At 46.5% G+C, this 17,457-nt stretch overlaps 1 protein-coding gene across 1 annotated transcript in view; it reads left to right on the top strand.

Annotated features, from left to right (window-relative positions):
- Window positions 1-908: 908 nt before the first annotated feature.
- The window catches only part of pde4a (phosphodiesterase 4A, cAMP-specific), a 355,838-nt gene continuing 339,289 nt past the window's right edge, over window positions 909-17,457 (top strand). Inside the window, exon 1 of the mRNA XM_078234948.1 lies at window positions 909-2,182. Within this exon, the coding sequence (XP_078091074.1) occupies window positions 1,920-2,182 (263 nt within the window). The 5' untranslated portion in view covers window positions 909-1,919. The remainder of the gene's footprint in view (window positions 2,183-17,457) is intronic.

The raw sequence follows: 17,457 nt of genomic DNA on the forward strand, positions 1-17,457 counted from the left end.
GGGCATTGTGAGGAAGAGCGCTGTTAAAGGGTGAGTGGTAAATACCTGCAACCCTCAGTCCGCCAGGGTGCTGGGAGCTGTGATTTCAAAAGGAAACGGGATGGGATCTTGGCGGAAGTAAATTTTCAGGGAGCAATGGAATGGGGCTGACTGGATTGTTCTGCAGGGAGCCAGTATGGACTCGATAGGCTGAATGGTCTTTTGCGCTGTAAATGACACTGGACATGATGCAGGTTTAGCGAGTGTTGGTGTATAAGTGGGACTGATGGGAAATCACCCTGTGTGAAGAGGAGCAGGAGAAACAGTCTGAGCGCCAAGTGAACAAGAGGCGGCAGGAACCCAATAAATGAGTGAAATGCCGAGCCAGTGTGTACAAACTGGACTGAGATTGTCCTACTCCTCACCTCCAGACTTCACTTCCTCCTGGAGGCTTTTAAAATTCAAGCTAGATTGACCCTAATCATTGCATCTTGATCTGCCTGTGAGACTGGATTGCACTCACTCCGGCCATTGAGAGGGTCTCTGCTGAGTGAGGAGAGGAGAGTGCTGCCCTGTATTATTGTCCTGTGTCCTTACACACAAAGAAAACGAGAGAAACTCCGGAATATCTCTGACAACTCATCCCTGTGCATCATTAAAAACAACAGCAGCACAACCACAGCTGTGACATTGACCCTTCGTGGGGCTTGTCCATTTAAATCAATGGACTGTTTGGGAACCGACAGACTGAAAGGAAATGGGCAGAGACAGATGGAAATAGAGACAAACAGATGAAGCGGGAGAGAGGTGGATGGAGGGATGGTAGAAGCAGCTTTCTGAGAGATTGCTGTGGATCAGACTGTGGTTTGTGGCTCTCGGTGCCAGGGAGCGCTCGCGAGTATTTCTTAAAGCAAAAAATAAAATATACTGATCTTCAGTGTGTGAGCGGGAGAGAGAGGGGCAGAGGGGGGAGGACTGAGGGGCAGAAAGGCTCTTGAACTCTGCAGCGTAGAGGGAGAGCTGGACAATAAACCTGCTGCTGCTGCTGACACTGGGCAGGAAGAGCGGCGAGACCTGCGGCAGCAGCGAACACAATTAGCAACCGCATCTGTAAGTTTGGTGGAAAGACGTGGGACGGGGAGAGGCGGATTTTATAAAAGCGAAATAAAAATAGAAGCAGAGCGACAGAGCAGTGATGAGTGCGGAGCACGATGCTGGCGAGGAGAGGAGAGAAGTTTATTAGCGCCTGAGAGGCCAGGGCCACCGAGTGGAATGGCAAGAAGGAGAGGCTGAGTGTGAGCATGGACAAGACAGCGAGAGGCGTTTAAACAGGAGGCGGCGGGGCAGCCAGCAGACATCTCAAAGCAACACCAAGCAGCCAAATGGGAGTGCAGCAGAAAAGCAATTGCCGCTGATTAATCCCAAACACAAGATGCACAGCACAGGGAAAGATGCGACTGAAATGTCTTGAGCGGCGGTGTGTTTGGTGCCAGACAGAATCGCTGAACCAGGTAACAGTTCCCCGGCTGGAGTGAGGCGGCAGGAAAAGTCCTCAAATCAACCGACGGTCTGAATGAAGGAAGAGCGTGTGGAGGCAGCGAATTAAACCACCCGAGCTGAGCTGGCTGGAATAGGCAATACAGCCGAATAGATCCGGAGTGAGATGTGATTCTCCTGGAGGGGACTGAGTTACTGGAAGACAGTCAGCCGGGAGGGAGTCACCTGCAGCCGCCCCCTCAGTGCTTTAGTTGGTGGCTACCAGCAGCCTGGATAAGATGAAGCTTCTTCCCCACTGATCTGAGGCACAGACTGAAGGCAGAGGAGGGGCTCTGCTGGACCCCTCTGGTTTCTGTGGGGATCAGCAAGTGCAGAGCCTCTCCTTACCCAAGCCAGTGTCTTTTTTTGCTCTGCCTTACATTCGGACCAGCTTCCCTTGGACGATGGATCCTCCTCCTTGCTCCAAGAAGAGCCTTTCACTGTCCCTACCCGTCCCCAGAGAGGGGCAGAACACCCTCAAACCCCCTCAGCACCTGTGGAGGCAGCCCCGAACTCCCATCAAAATCAAACACCGGGGCTACTCGGACACAGACCGACATGTCCACCGGCAGATGGAGCGGTCCAACGCCGTGGATACAAGTGACAGACCCGGGCTCAATAAATCCCGCATGTCCTGGCCATCCTCCTTCCAAGGAACTCCCAGACGGTAGGAATTGACTTCATTTAACTAGCCAGTATTCAAGGAATTTATTAAAGAAACCAGTGTACGAGTAGCGCCATTCAAATGGCACAAGTGATCTGGACATCCTGTTGAGAGATCATGCAGAGTTTCCCAGCACCCTGTCTGCTCTGCGAGTCACGGGAGGTTTCGCTCCCAATTGGCTTTGAACCTCTGACCTTATTCTCACAAAATCGACATTTTTAAAGTTCTTCCAAGTTTTTTACCTGTTTCTTAAACTGTTGGGTTTCTCGTATGTGAGGGTTGAAGTTGATGTCAGTCCAATGGGATCAGTCCTTGGGAATGTGGGAAGTGCACAGTGGGTTAGTGTTTGGGATGTGGGGGCCATGTGTGCATTTTGGGGTTAGTCTCTGTGCAGTGGGAGCAGTCTCTGCATATTGGGGTTAGTGTCTGGGCAGTGGGAGCAGAGCCTGTGCTTTGGGTACAGTGTCTGGGCAGTGGGTGCAGAGCCTGTGCTTTGGGTACAGTGTCTGGGCAGTGGGTGCAGAGCCTGTGCTTTGGGTACAGTGTCTGGGCAGTGGGTGCAGAGCCTGTGCTTTGGGTACAGTACCGCAGAGCCTGTGCTTTGGGTGCAGTGTCCGGGCAGTGGGTGCAGAGCTTGTGCTTTGGGTGCAGTGTCTGGAGAGTTGTAGCTATTTTCACTTCTCGTTTATGGAGGTGATTTTAAAGATATTTAAATGTGAAAGTGCCATTACGTCACTTGCATACCATAACAGCAGTGACAAAAGGCACTCCCTAGTGAATACCAAGTACCCATATCTCCAGTACACATGTACCAAATCTGCTTACCATTGCTTATACTTTTAAAAATGATTAATTACATTCATTTGCAATTGTTTTGTTTCCTCTTCTGAAAGTTCTGATTTATGCTGTGGCACAGGAAATCTCTGGTATCATATCCCAAGTACTCATTATTCATTTTTGAAGATAGTCAGTGAGTGTTGGTATGAATTCTGAGCCTGATCCAGACTTCACCTTATATCCACATGCCTGCAGTTTCCAGTAGGGGCTGAGCTTTCTCTCCTGAACTCAGGCGCTCGAGGCCAATTGGGCCAAACGCGGGCAATTGGGACTAGCTTATTGGTTTAAAAAAAAAGGGTGGCATAGACAAGTTGGGCCGAAGGGCCTGTTTCCATGCTGTAAACCTCTATGGCTGAGATCACCAGAGTCAGAATCAAACCTGGCGTCTCTGGTCTCCTCAGTTCAGGTACGCGATGCCGTTATCAACCTGAACCCTATCCATCGGGGAAGTTGGTTGAGTGTATTTTTAAGTGAATCTGCCGGACCTGTAGACAGTTCTCGCAATTGTATTCAAGATGTTCAATATGTGTTTATTTTTCCAACATTTACCCAATGATATGATGCAATAAATATGACAGCCAGTTCCAGACTAGACACCAGGTTCCAGAGCAGATTAAAGTCTGTATATTTTGAATCTAGTTTTGTTTTCTCATTAACTGAATTTCCAAAATGAGGGCTTAAATAAAAAAGCATGCTACAAAGCAACGTGATTTAGTCTATCTTTGAATTGTCTTTTGTGTCTTCCAATGGTTTTATTTGAATTTTATTGAAGGCTTCAGCCTATCTCCAAAGGCCTGGGCTTTGACTGGAGATTCTATACCTCAGCCCAACCTGTTGGAAATGCTTTCAATCACATCTGTACGCTCTAAACAGGAGCTGAATGGTGAAGGGAGAGTGCTCTAATGCTGTCAGGATTTAATATTGTCTTTGCTTCGGCCAAAAACTTGGAAAGAGACTAGAGATTGAATAGTGAAAACTTTTACTTCAGGGAAGCTGATTTTACGTAAACATATTACCAATTTTGCTTTTCTGTTATGGGGTTGTCAAAGAAAAACTGAAGTAAGAGTGAATAGAAGCAGCGATTGTGTGAGATACTGTTCCCAGCATGGGCAGAAAGATCATCTGTTACTGCTTTTATCAGTGATCAGAAGAGAAAGCATACTCTTTATAGGGAATGCATTTTTTAGTCAATCATTGGTTTTAATTATTCAGGTAATAATCTCTCCTGAATTGATTTTTGAGTTTTAATAATTATTGAGTGTAAAAGCCTGGATATTATAGATATGTTGCCCTTTGAGTATTTTATAGGATAATTTTTAAAGACTGTTAGCTAACTCAGGAATGGAGCTTACATATTCGGCAATCACACGCCTCAGTTCATGATTTTTTCATTCATTATTTCTAACAAATAAAAACATACATTTAAATGGTTAAAGCAAAATTCAGAACTGTCTGAAGATGGGAAAATTGGTACCTGATATCTGGGAATGAATGGATATGGAGCCCAGTAAATTGACAGGTAGCAGTAATAGCTTGGGTTCCACTCTAATGGGTCCACTTTCCCAAATAGTGTTAGACCCTGTTTTCCCCAGTTCTGTCAGATTCTAGCAATGCTCAATAATGGACCACAGCATTTTCCTCCTTCAATTTCTTCTCTACCCCAACCCCTCCTTCCCCAGATTCTGCACCCCACCACCACCCCCCCCCCCACCCCCCCCCACACCCCACACCTCCAAAATCAAGTTTCCATTGTGTTATAAAATCTCTGACTTACCATGTGGGAGACCACCGTTAATACACTTCATTTATTTTAAAATCCTAAATTCATGCTATTATACAGCTGACAACTCCTTTTACAGCTCTATAATTTCTATCTGTGCTGTAGGAGTCACTCTATTAAAGGGTCCCTAATGCTGGAATAATTTTCTTTCTGTGAGAGATGCTATTGTTTCAATCAGCAATACCAAAAAACTTCCTTTTGCAAACAAAATGATATAAATTGTGAATTTACTGAGATTATTTACACCCAGCAACCTATTGATGTTAAAGTAACATTATGTTCACCTGAAAACCACCACAGCACCTTTCTGTACTTAACAGCTGACCTGGCTTTCATGTAGCTATTGATCCAGGATTCCTGCTTATCCTTCACAATCGTACCAACTAGCCATTGCACTCGCTGACATCGCGCTTTAGGACTGGACATCATAAATTACTAGCACCAAAAACAACACCAGAATCTGAAGAGATGAATTTGTTTATGATCGAGATAGCACAATGGAATAATGAGGGGAAAACAACCCCTTGGATTGGCTGATAACCGCTTTCACAAACAGTAATAGGAGGGAATAACTTTATTCAGATCTCAATACAGAGATCTGAATCTGAATACAGGGACTGATTCAATCAAATTCTCAGACAGTGCAGAGAGGGACTGATTTAATCAGATTCTCAGACAGTGCAGAGAGGGACTGATTTAATCAGATTCTCAGACAGTGCAGAGAGGGACTGATTTAATCAGATTCTCAGACAGTGCAGAGAGGGACTGATTTAATCAGATTCTCAGACAGTGCAGAGAGGGACTGATTCAATCAAATTCTCAGACAGTGCAGAGAGGGACTAATTCAATCAAATTCTCAGACAGTGCAGAGAGGGACTAATTTAATCAGATTCTCAGACAGTGCAGAGAGGGACTAATTCAATCAAATTCTCAGACAGTGCAGAGAGGGACTAATTTAATCAGATTCTCAGACAGTGCAGAGAGGGACTGATTTGATCAGATTCTCAGACAGTGCAGAGAGGGACTGATTTAATCAGATTCTCAGACAGTGCAGAGAGGAACTGATTTAATCAGATTCTCAGACAGTGCAGAGAGTGAGTGATTTAATCAAATTCTCAGACAGTGCAGAGAGTGAGTGATTTAATCAAATTCTCAGACAGTGCAGAGAGTGAGTGATTTAATCAAATTCTCAGACAGAACAGAGCGGGACTGATTTAATCAGATTCTCAGACAGTGCAGAGAGGGACTGATTTAATCAGATTCTCAGACAGTGCAGAGAGGGACTGATTTAATCAGATTCTCAGACAGTGCAGAGAGGGACTGATTCAATCAAATTCTCAGACAGTGCAGAGAGTGAGTGATTTAATCAAATTCTCAGACAGAACAGAGAGGGACTGATTTAATCAGATTCTCAGACAGTGCAGAGAGGGACTGATTTAATCAGATTCTCAGACAGTGCAGAGAGGGACTGATTTAATCAGATTCTCAGATAGTGCAGAGAGTGAGTGATTTTAATCAAATTCTCAGACAGTGCAGAGAGTGAGTGATTTAATCAGTTTCTCAGACAGTGCAGAGAGGGACTGATTTAATCAGATTCTCAGACAGTGCAGAGAGGGACTGATTTAATCAGATTCTCAGACAGTGCAGAGAGTGAGTGATTTAATCAGATTCTCAGACAGTGCAGAGAGGGACTGATTTAATCAGATTCTCAGACAGTGCAGAGAGGGACTGATTTAATCAGATTCTCAGACAGTGCAGAGAGGGACTGATTTAATTAAATTCTCAGACAGTACAGGGCAGGACTGATTTTAACCAAATCCTCAGACGCTATAGGGTGGGTAATGATTCAGCTGAGATTCTCAGACAGAACATGGAGGGACGGATTTCAATTAGATTCCCAGATAGTACGGGGACTGACTGATTTTGATCAAATTCTCAGATGTTTCAGAAGTCTCATGGCATTAGGTCCAATAAGGAAACTTGCTTTTGATCACCATGAACCATCCCCCCCTGATGAAGTATAGTGTATGTTGAAAACCTCTTGGAAGAAGCACTGAGGGCGGCAAGTGCGCAGAATGTTCTGCACTCTGGGTAGGGGACTTCAATGTCCAAAACCAAGAGTGGCTCGGTAGCACCACCACAGATCAAACTGGCCTGGTCCTAAAGGACATAGCTGCTAGACTGGGACTGCAGCAGGTGGTGAGGAACCAACAAGAGAGAAACACATGTGTGACCTCGTCCTCACCTACCTGCATGCCGCAGATGCATCTATCCATGGCAATATCGATAAGAGTGACCACCATACCGTTGTTGTGGGGACAGAATGCTACCTTCTCAATGGGGTATCCTCCATGCTACCACTGTGCTATGAGGCATCCTCTTCAATGATGGAGGGGCCCAACACATCAGCACGAAAAGATAAGGCTGAAACATTCACCTCAGTTTTCAGCCAGACGTTCTGAGGGAAGGTCCATCTTGGCCTCCTCTGGAGGTCCCCAGCATCATAGATGTCATTCTTCAGCCAATTTGATTCACTCCACGTGATCTCAAGAAATGGCCTTTGACACTGGATACTGCAAAGGCCCTGACAATATTCCAGTACTGAAGATTTCTGCTGTAGAACTTGCTGCGTAACCAAGCTGTTTCAGTACAGCTACAACACTGCATTCTACCCAGCAATGTGGAAAATTGCCCAGGTGTGTCCTGTATACAAGAAACAGGATAAATCCAGTTTGGCCAATTTATGACCCATCAGTCTACTCTTGATTATCAGTAAAATGATGGAAGGGGTTATCAACAGTGCTATCAAACCACACTTGCTTCATAAAATATCTGCTTATGGACGCTCAGTTTAGGTTCCGCCAGGGTCACTCAGTTCCTGACCTCATTACAGCCTTGGTTCAAATATGGACAAAAGTGCTGAATTCCCGAGGTGAGAGTGATTGCCCTAGCCGTCAAGTCGGGCATCAAGGAACCTGATGTGACATTGGTGTCCCTTTAAGAAAGGTTTTTTTTCATGATTTCTGCAGCGGTCACAGTGTCAGTGGTTTATTAGCTCACAGCTTCAGTGATGTCATTATTATTGTCGCTTGACTAGGATTAGTCCTTTTATTGCTTCTTAAATAGTCTAAATGGAGTTGTTTGTTTACTCTGGGATTAGTTTTACGATCCTGCATTGTTAGGAGAAAAGGTCATGTGTTGTTGGACAGTTTTTATTTCCAGTGAGTGTAAGGTTTCAGTTTGAGAGTTTTGAGACTGCAGATTAGTTTATTTTAGTTTTAGCAGGGGCATCAAGCAAGAAAGAAGCTGAAGTCTCTCTCTCTGTGTCCCTGTTATATTTGGAGAGTCTGCTGGTTACCTCACGGCAACACTTTACCTTCCGGAAGGAGCGTGCAGCCTTCGAAAAGACTCAATTCCAGTCAAGTGAGATTTTAATCTATGTTGTGTTAAGCCTGTGAAAAGGGTTTTACTTATGAAAGGTTTTTGGTTTGTTGGAATAGCTTTAATATTCAATTAAGGGTTAATACATTATTGTGGTTGTTTTCTTTCTTTTTTTTGTTTGTAATTGATAAAAGCTCTTGCTAATTTTCTTTCTATACATGTTAACTATATTCTTAAATAAACTTTGTTTGATAAAAGCTCTCCAGTGGGTTCTTTGAATCAGACCTGATCATGCTCATCCTAGCCAAATTCAAGATGCAAAACTTATGGTTCAGGCAGGCTTCATTAAAAACTCTTTGGAGCTTCTGCCTTGACTCATAACACTGAGCGAAACTGGAGTCAATGGGGCATCAAGCAAGAAAGAAGCTGAAGTCTCTGTCTCCCTGTTCTATTGGGAAATTCTGCTGGTTATCTCAAGGCAACGCTTTGCCTTCCGAAAGGAACATGCAGCCTTCGAAAATACTCCATTCCAGTCAAGTGAGGAAAACTCTCTGCTGGTTGGAATCATAACTGGCACAAAGGAAGATGGTTGTGGTAGTTGGAGGTTAATCATCTCCGCTCCAAGACACCACCACAGGATTGGGTAGTGTCTTAGGTTCAACCATCTTCAGCTGCTTCGTCAATGACCTTCCTTCCATCATAAGGTCAGAAATGGGGATGTTCGCTGATGACTGCACAATGTTCAGTACCATTTGCAATTCCATTCACTGAAGCCCCATTATCAACATCCTGGGGGTTACCACTGACCAGAAACTGCACTGGACTAGCTGTATAAATACAGTAACTACCAAAGCAAGTCAGAGGCTAGGAATCCTGTGGCGAGTGACTCACCTCCTGACTCCCCAAAGCCAGATCACCATCTACAACGCAGGAATGCTCTTCAGTTGCCTGGGAAGAATGCAGCCCTAGCAACACTCAAGAAGCTCAACACCATCCAGGAAAAAGCGGCTGCTTGATTGGTACAACTTCCAAGAACGCTCACTCCCTCCACCACCGACAAACAGTGGCAGCCCTGTGTACCATCTACAAGATGCATTGCAGGGAACTTACCAAGGTTCCTTAGGCAGCACCTTCCAAATCCATGACCCATACCATTTGGAAGGACAAGGGCAGCAGATACCTGAGAAACCACCAAGTTCCCCTCCGAGTCAATCACCATCCTGACCTGAAAATACATTGCCGTTCCTTCACTGTTCTGGGTCAAAATCCTGGAATTACCTCCCTAACAGCATCATGGGTGTACCTACATGTCAGGGACTGGAGCAGTTCAAGAAGGCAGCTCATCACCACCTTCTCAAGGACAATAAATGATGGCCTAGCCAGCGATGTCCACATTCTGTAAATGAAGAAGAAAAGGGAGGGACTGATTTTAATCAGATTCTCAGACCTGACCTGACCTGAGCAGCTGGAGTGGATGGGGGTCACAGGCAGAGTGGATTCTGAGCAGATGGACACCCTTTGAATGTCCTGAGTGGAGGTCCGGGGTGCCTGACTGACACGCATCCTCCCTGAGGGTACCCGGAGGCCTCTCCCTAACTCCTGGACAAGAAAGGGTACCTGGACAGATGTTAAGGAGCCCCACTAGTGCAGGGAGGGACTTAACATTGCTAGATTCCCAGGATGGAATTTTCTGTTTTTGGAACTACGTGGGTAGGTTCTGTGGTGCTTTTTCCACTATTCAGAATGGCGGGAAATTTCACATTTGGAAGCCCATTAACTATGCACAGGCAAGTAGCTCGTCATATCACCTGATGGGCCAGGAACTGATTTGTCTGCCCATTGTTACCAGCCAGGTCGAATATCCAGGAGCCATGTTTAAACCCCACACAAGCACATATCGTTCTCTTTCTCCAGCCCAGCTGTCTCCCAATAGAGAGCATAGAATCCCTACAGCGCACGAGGAGGCCACTCAGCCCTTTGACTTTGCACTGACTCTCCGAAAGAGCATCTTACATAGGCCTACCCCACCCCACCCCATCCCCATAACCGCACGCATTTACGATGGCCAATCCACTTACAAATTCCTGGGCACTAAGGGGCAAATCAGCATGGCCAAGTGTAGAATTGAACCCAGATCCCTGGCGCTGTGAGGCAGCAGTGCTAACCATTGTGCCACCGTGCCACCCCAGCAGATGTCTGGCAACTAAAAAAAGAAGGCTGAATCCCAGTTCTGCGCTTACACCCTCGAGGCCTTATCATAGAAATTATAGAAACCGTACAGTGCAGAAGGAAGCCATTCGGCCCATCGAGTTTGCACTGACAACAATCCCACCCAGTCCCTTTCCCTGTAACCCCACATAATCCCTCGCTAATCCCTCTAACTTACACATCCTAGCATGGTCAATGCACCTAACCCGCACATCTTTGGACTGTGTGAGGAAACCGGAGCACCTGGAGGAAACCCACGCAGACACGGGGAGAACGTGCAAACTCCACACAGACAGAAGAGTGCAGCAGCATAGCGGTGTGGTATAACCAGGGATGGCTTCAAGAAGCACAAACTGCCTAATCCCGCCACCCCGGGAGGCCATACAGAGCCCATCAGCCCAGCGGGACATTGTACCCACAACATCATCCAGTACAGGAAGAGGAAAAATGATCCCATCAGCTCCACCAGGGTAGATGATGCTTTAACTCCCTCCAATATCAAACTCTCATAATGGCATCATGTACTAAAAGGGCTACTCCCTTCAGGGATCTCACACAACCATTTGTGAGGGACACATATTACCACTAATTGCCTCACTGAAACTTTCACATCATAAAAGTAAAGTAAAGTTTATTTATTAGTCACAAGTAAGGTTTACATTAACACTGCAATGAAGTTACTGTGAATACGTGGATAGGGCCTGGGTGGGATTGATGTCAGTGCAGTCTCAATGGGCCGAATGGCCTCCTACACTGTAGGGATTCTATGATTGGGCGGTACGGTAGCACAGTGGTTAGCACTGCTGCTTCACAGCTCCAGGGTCCTGGGTTCAATTCCCGGCTCGGGTCACTGTCTGTGTGGAGTTTGCACATTCTCCTCGTGTCTGCGTGGGTTTCCTCCGGGTGCTCCGGTTTCCTCCCACAGTCCAAAGATGTGCGGGTTAGGTTGATTGGCCAGGTTAAAAATTGCCCCTTAGAGTCCTGAGATGTGTAGGTTAGAGGGATTAGCGGGTAAAATATGTGGGGATAGGGCCTGGGTGGGATTGTGGTCGGTGCAGACTCGATGGGCCGAATGGCCTCCTTCTGCACTGTAGGGTTTCTATGATTTCTATGAAATTCCCCTAGTTGCCACAGTCCGTCGCCTGTTCGGGTCAATGCACCTAACTAGCACGTCTTTTGGACTGTGGGAGGAAACCAGAGCACCCGGAGGAAACCCATGCAGACACGGGCAGAATGTGCAAACTCGACACAGACAGTGACCCAAGCTGGGAATCGAACCTGGGTCCCTGGCGCTGTGAGGCAGCAGTGCTAACTATTGTGCCAACTACCACCATCAGCTCATCTATCATGCTACCCAAACTCCATCCTCTGCCCTTTAGGGGGAGGGCTCTCATCACACATGGACCATGCATGTTCCCCAACCTCTGCTCCATCCCTTCTCACTGCATTCCTTTCTTTTGTCTTCAACTGTGCAAACTATCCTAAAACAGATGGGGAATGTCCCAGACAAAGGGAGGGACAGTCAATATCGTACCGCCCACCTGGTTCGAGGAGGATGTTGCCAAGCCGGCTGGGGGGGACAGAGATTTTTGCTGTGGGGAAAGGATATTTTCTTGTTCCAGCAACCAGGTACAGATGACACTCTGAGTTCATCACACCCTGACAATCAGAGTGAGTGACATGCAAACTTTTAAACTGCTTGCTCGTTCACTAAAGTCATTTTTCTCTCTTCTAGGGGAGGTGATGCCCTAGTGGTATTATCGCTAGACAATCAATCCAGAAACTCAGCTAATGTCTTGGGGACCCGGGTTCGAATCCCGCCACGGCAGGTGGTGGAATTTGAATTCAATTAAAAAATCTGGAATTAAGAATCTACTTATGGCCATTGTCGGAAAAACCCATCTGGTTCACTAATGTCCTTTAGGGAAGGAAATCTGCCGTCCTTACCTGGTCTGGCCTACATGTGACTCCAAAGCCACAGTAATGTGGTTGACTCTCGGCTCTGGACTCCATGGCCACACACACTGGTGGGGCCTCTTGACATCTGTTCAGGTGCCCTTTCTTGTCCAGGAGTTAGGGAGAAGCTTTCGGGTACCCTCAGGGAGAGGCCTCTGGGTAGCCTCAGGGACGATACATGCCAGCCAGGCACCCTGGGCCTCCACTCAGGACATTCAAAGGGTGTCCATCTGCTCAGAATCCACTCCACTGCTCAGGCAAGGAGTGTGCATTTGGGCCAGAACAAGTGACCCTTATCAGACTGGGGTCCTTCAGGCCTCCGGCCACCTGAGGATGTCTGCCAAGGTCATCACAGACACAAGGCACAGCAGCCAGCGGGTTGCTTCCACCTCTGCAGCGGATATTGGGGCTGTCTCCAGATGTGGCGTAGGGTTCAGAAAATGAAAAAACACCTTGAAATCACTTTGGGTCATGATTACGCAATCACTGTCAAAATATTGCACTGGTGCTAATACATTTGGATGTTTATGTGAATGGTTTGGCTGTGATTATGTATATTTGAGTCTTATTTTAAGGTTTAGCCATCTTCCACTGAGTGATAGTCTCCATTTGTTTGATTCACATTTATGCAATGTCAACTTCATTCAAGATAGTTTCTGCACCATTGTGTGATGTCATGAAGATGTGTTCAGATCTTTATTGGAAGTGTGTGTGCTTGTGACCTTTTGTCCTCATGACACACCATTGTGTAAAGGCATCTTAGCAGCTTTGAAGGATTAGTGGCGGTTGTATCTGGTCAGTGGTAGTGCCAAAGGACACGATCTGGACAGGAGGGCCATATCCCCAACCGTGACCTCATCTCACTAGCTATTGTAGTTTCTCATTAATTGGTGATGACTGCATCAAGTGAATGGCTGCAGCGTCCTTGTTGTTGTATCGACTTTCACTTCCCAGAGTGAGCACCTAAAGGGTGCACTGCTGACCTCCAAGATTATGAGGCATGAAGGTACAAGACTGAATGCTGAATTTGCTCTTGATGTGACTGCTTGGACATACTTTTCAATGCAATGAAATGGTATTAAGGTTCAGAAGGAATGTGACCATCTCCCATTGCCTTTGCTTTACTGCTCTTGGAATCTGGTAGCAACTGAAGTGACACGGGAATGTCTTCCTCGCTGTGCTTCCTCAGTGGCCTTGTCCCATGGTAGCTGACCTTCACTACCCTCTTCAGGTCTCTGACTCTTTTGCTTTTCATCCTCCAAGGAGCTCTCGCCCTCCTCCATTTCTCCCTCATGCAAGGGATCTCCCATTTTAAGAGTAAGGTTGTGAAGGGTGCAACACAGAATGATGATGCGGTAAACCTTATTTGGAGCATGCTGCAGTACCCTACCTGAGTTCAGTGTGTTGCATCCTGCGCCCTTGGGAAGCCTGGGATAACTGCAAATCCATTAAATCTCGCAACCTCACTATCTTAAAGTGCAAGACTCACATTGATGATGTACATTGCTGTAGAGGAGATCTGTGACCTCTTTGATGCATCTGTGTGTGTGGTGGATTGTGAGATGCTGCACAAGTACCTTGGAACAATCCTCAGGCAAAGAAATTGAGCATGGCCGTCACCTTCAAGGTCGCTGGCTGGGAATAGCCTCCAACTCCACTGAGCGTTAGGTCCTCCCAAAGAATGTGTTAGATGTGATCCACCAGAGCTTGGGCCAAGTGCAGACATGCACGGCATTGTCTCTTACTGCTCATCTGCAAATCGGAGAGTCTTCTTTGGTAAACCCTTGGTCTAGTAAATCATCTCCGTTGTCTGGATCTATCTTCCTGATCCTCATGTTCTTACTGCACCCTAAGCTTCAGGTGGAGTCTCCTCACGGAGTTGCGCGCGGTGCTGTCTGTCCTTTCTTTGCCTCCATTCCATTAGAATCCTCCCTCAGAAAGGCGGCATTAAGCCTGGGTCCTGATTAGTCCTTCCCTCTGAAATAGATTTGAATAACAGGTGAAAATAGTGAAGTTCACAATCATAAATCAAAGCAACTGCAATGCTCCGTAGTGTCTCCTGCCCCACTAATCTTGTCGCTGACGCTACCCTGTACCTGAGGCACTAACAGACACTTTGAGGTGATCAAGGTGCCATTCCTGAGACTTAACATCTGAATCCCACAGAGGTTGGAGATGAATGAAATGATATGTGTGAGCTGACCTAGCTCAGTGCTCCAGTCTCAGATCTGGAATACTAATGAACAATATATGCTCCTGATTAAATGAGTGGATTCCCTTTGGCACGTTAAGAATGCCAATTCTGGAAATCACATGAAATTATTTCATTGATGGGATATATCTGCAGCACCTGTGCCTGCTTAACACTTCCCTGCCATTCCCAGATTTCACATTCCTGTGTGTTAATGCTGAAATGCAGTGATTGGGATTTTAAGACGGTGAATCCTATATTTCCCTGTTGCATCGCAGTGAAATGCATGGGTTCCAATGGTGAGCTTCTCAAGAAGGTGTTCCTCCTGATTCCATAGTAATCTTGTAGCACCAACAAGTTAGAGGGCACCCTCAGAAAGGCTTCTTGTCCAGTAGCACGCTGCTCCACGCTGCCTCAGACCGTTCCCCATGCAGATTCACTTCTATTTTTGATTTGTAACTGTGCCGTTAGTTCAAAAGTGCAAGATGGTTATTCTCCATTATTACGTTGAGACCAACTTCAAGTTCCCTCTCTCCCTATCTGCATCCCAGAAATTTATCTGGAACCTCACAATGTGAAGGTGGAGTTCCCTCCTGTTATTCTCCAGCCTCCCCCAGTAATAAAGTTTATTTATTATTTATTAGTCACAAGTAGGTTTACATTAACACTGTTAACTTTAGGATAGTAATGGACAAGGATGAGTGCTGTCCTACGGGCAGGGTGCTAAATTGGGGGAAGGCAAACTATAGCCGGATTAGGCAGGAATTGGTGGATGTTGATTGGGAGAGGATGTTCGAGGGTAAGTCCGCGTCTGGCATGTGGGAGTCTTTTAAGGAACTATTGATAAGGCTGCAGGATAGGCATGTGCCTGTAAAAAGGAAAGATAGGAAAGGTAGGATTCGAGAGCTGTGGATAACCAGGGAAATTGAGGATCTGATCAAAATGAAAAGGGAGGCATACGCTAAGTCCAGGCAACTGAAAACAGATGGAGCTCTGGAGGAATACAGAGAGAGTAGGAAAGAACTCAAACGGGGAGTTAGAAGGGCAAAAAGAGGTCACAAGATGTTCTTGGCAGGCAGGATTAAGGAGAATCCTAAGGCATTCTATTCATACGTTAGGAGCAAAAGAGTTGTCAGGGAGAAAATCGGACCTCTCAGGGACAAAGGAGGGGAATTATGCTTAGAACCCAAGGGAATAGGGGAGATCCTAAATGAATACTTTGCATCGGTATTCACGAAGGAGAGGGGCGTGTTAACCGGGAGTGTCTCGGAGGGAGGTGTTGAACCGTTAGAGAAAATCTCCATTACAAGAGAGGAAGTGTTAGGTTTTTTAGGGAACATTAAAACTGACAAAGCCCCAGGGCCTGATGGCATCTATCCTCGACTGCTCAGGGAGACGAGAGATGAAATTGCTGGGCCTCTGACGGAAATCTTTGTCGCTTCTTTGGACACGGGTGAGGTCCCTGAGGATTGGAGGATAGCGAATGTGGTCCCGTTGTTTAAGAAGGGTAGCAGGGATAACCCAGGAAATTATAGGCCGGTGAGCTTGACGTCCGTGGTAGGGAAGTTGTTGGAGAGGATTCTTAGAGACAGGATGTATGTGCATTTAGAACGGAACAATCTCATTAGTGACAGACAGCATGGTTTTGTAAGAGGGAGGTCATGCCTTACAAATTTGGTGGAGTTTTTTGAGGAAGTGACAAAAACGGTTGATGAAGGAAGGGCCGTGGATGTCGTCTATATGGATTTCAGTAAGGCATTTGACAAAGTCCCACATGGCAGGTTGGTTAAGAAGGTTAAGGCTCATGGGATACAAGGAGAAGTGGCTAGATGGGCATAGGAGACAGAGGGTAGTGGTCGAAGGGTATTTTTCCGGCTGGAGGTCTGTGACCAGTGGTGTTCCGCAGGGCTCTGTACTGGGACCTCTGCTATTTGTGATATATATAAATGATTTGGAAGAAGGTGTAACTGGTGTAATCAGCAAGTTTGCGGATGACACGAAGATGGCTGGACTTGCGGATAGCGAAGAGCATTGTCGGGCAATACAGCAGGATATAGATAGGCTGGAAAATCGGGCGGAGAGGTGGCAGATGGAGTTTAATCCGGATAAATGCGAAGTGATGCATTTTGGAAGAAATAATGTAGGGAGGAGTTATACAATAAATGGCAGAGTCATCAGGAGTATAGAAACACAGCGGGACCTAGGTGTGCAAGTCCACAAATCCTTGAAGGTGGCAACACAGGTGGAGAAGGTGGTGAAGAAGGCATATGGTATGCTTGCCTTTATAGGACGGGGTATAGAGTATAAAAGCTGGAGTCTGATGATGCAGCTGTATAGAACGCTGGTTAGGCCACATTTGGAGTACTGCGTCCAGTTCTGGTCGCCGCACTACCAGAAGGACGTGGAGGCGTTAGAGAGAGTGCAGAGAAGGTTTACCAGGATGTTGCCTGGTATGGAGGGTCTTAGCTATGAGGAGAGATTGGGTAAACTGGGGTTGTTCTCCCTGGAAAGACGGAGAATGAGGGGAGATCTAATAGAGGTGTACAAGATTATGAAGGGTGTAGATAGGGTGAACAGTGGGAAGCTTTTTCCCAGGTCGGAGGTGACGATCACGAGGGGTCACGGGCTCAAGGTGAGAGGGGCGAAGTATAACTCAGATATCAGAGGGACGTTTTTTACACAGAGGGTGGTGGGGGCCTGGAATGCGCTGCCAAGTAGGGTGGTGGAGGCAGGCACGCTGACATCGTTTAAGACTTACCTGGATAGCCTGGGAATGGAGGGATACAAACGATTGGTCTAGTTGGACCAAGGAGCGGCACAGGCTTGGAGGGCCGAAGGGCCTGTTTCCTGTGCTGTACTGTTCTTTGTTCTTTGCAGTGAAGTTACTGTGAAAATCTCCTCGTCGCCACACTCTGGCGCCTGTTC

Source organism: Mustelus asterias, chromosome 19 (assembly GCF_964213995.1).
Source record: "Mustelus asterias chromosome 19, sMusAst1.hap1.1, whole genome shotgun sequence".
Taxonomy (NCBI): Eukaryota; Metazoa; Chordata; class Chondrichthyes; order Carcharhiniformes; family Triakidae; genus Mustelus; species Mustelus asterias.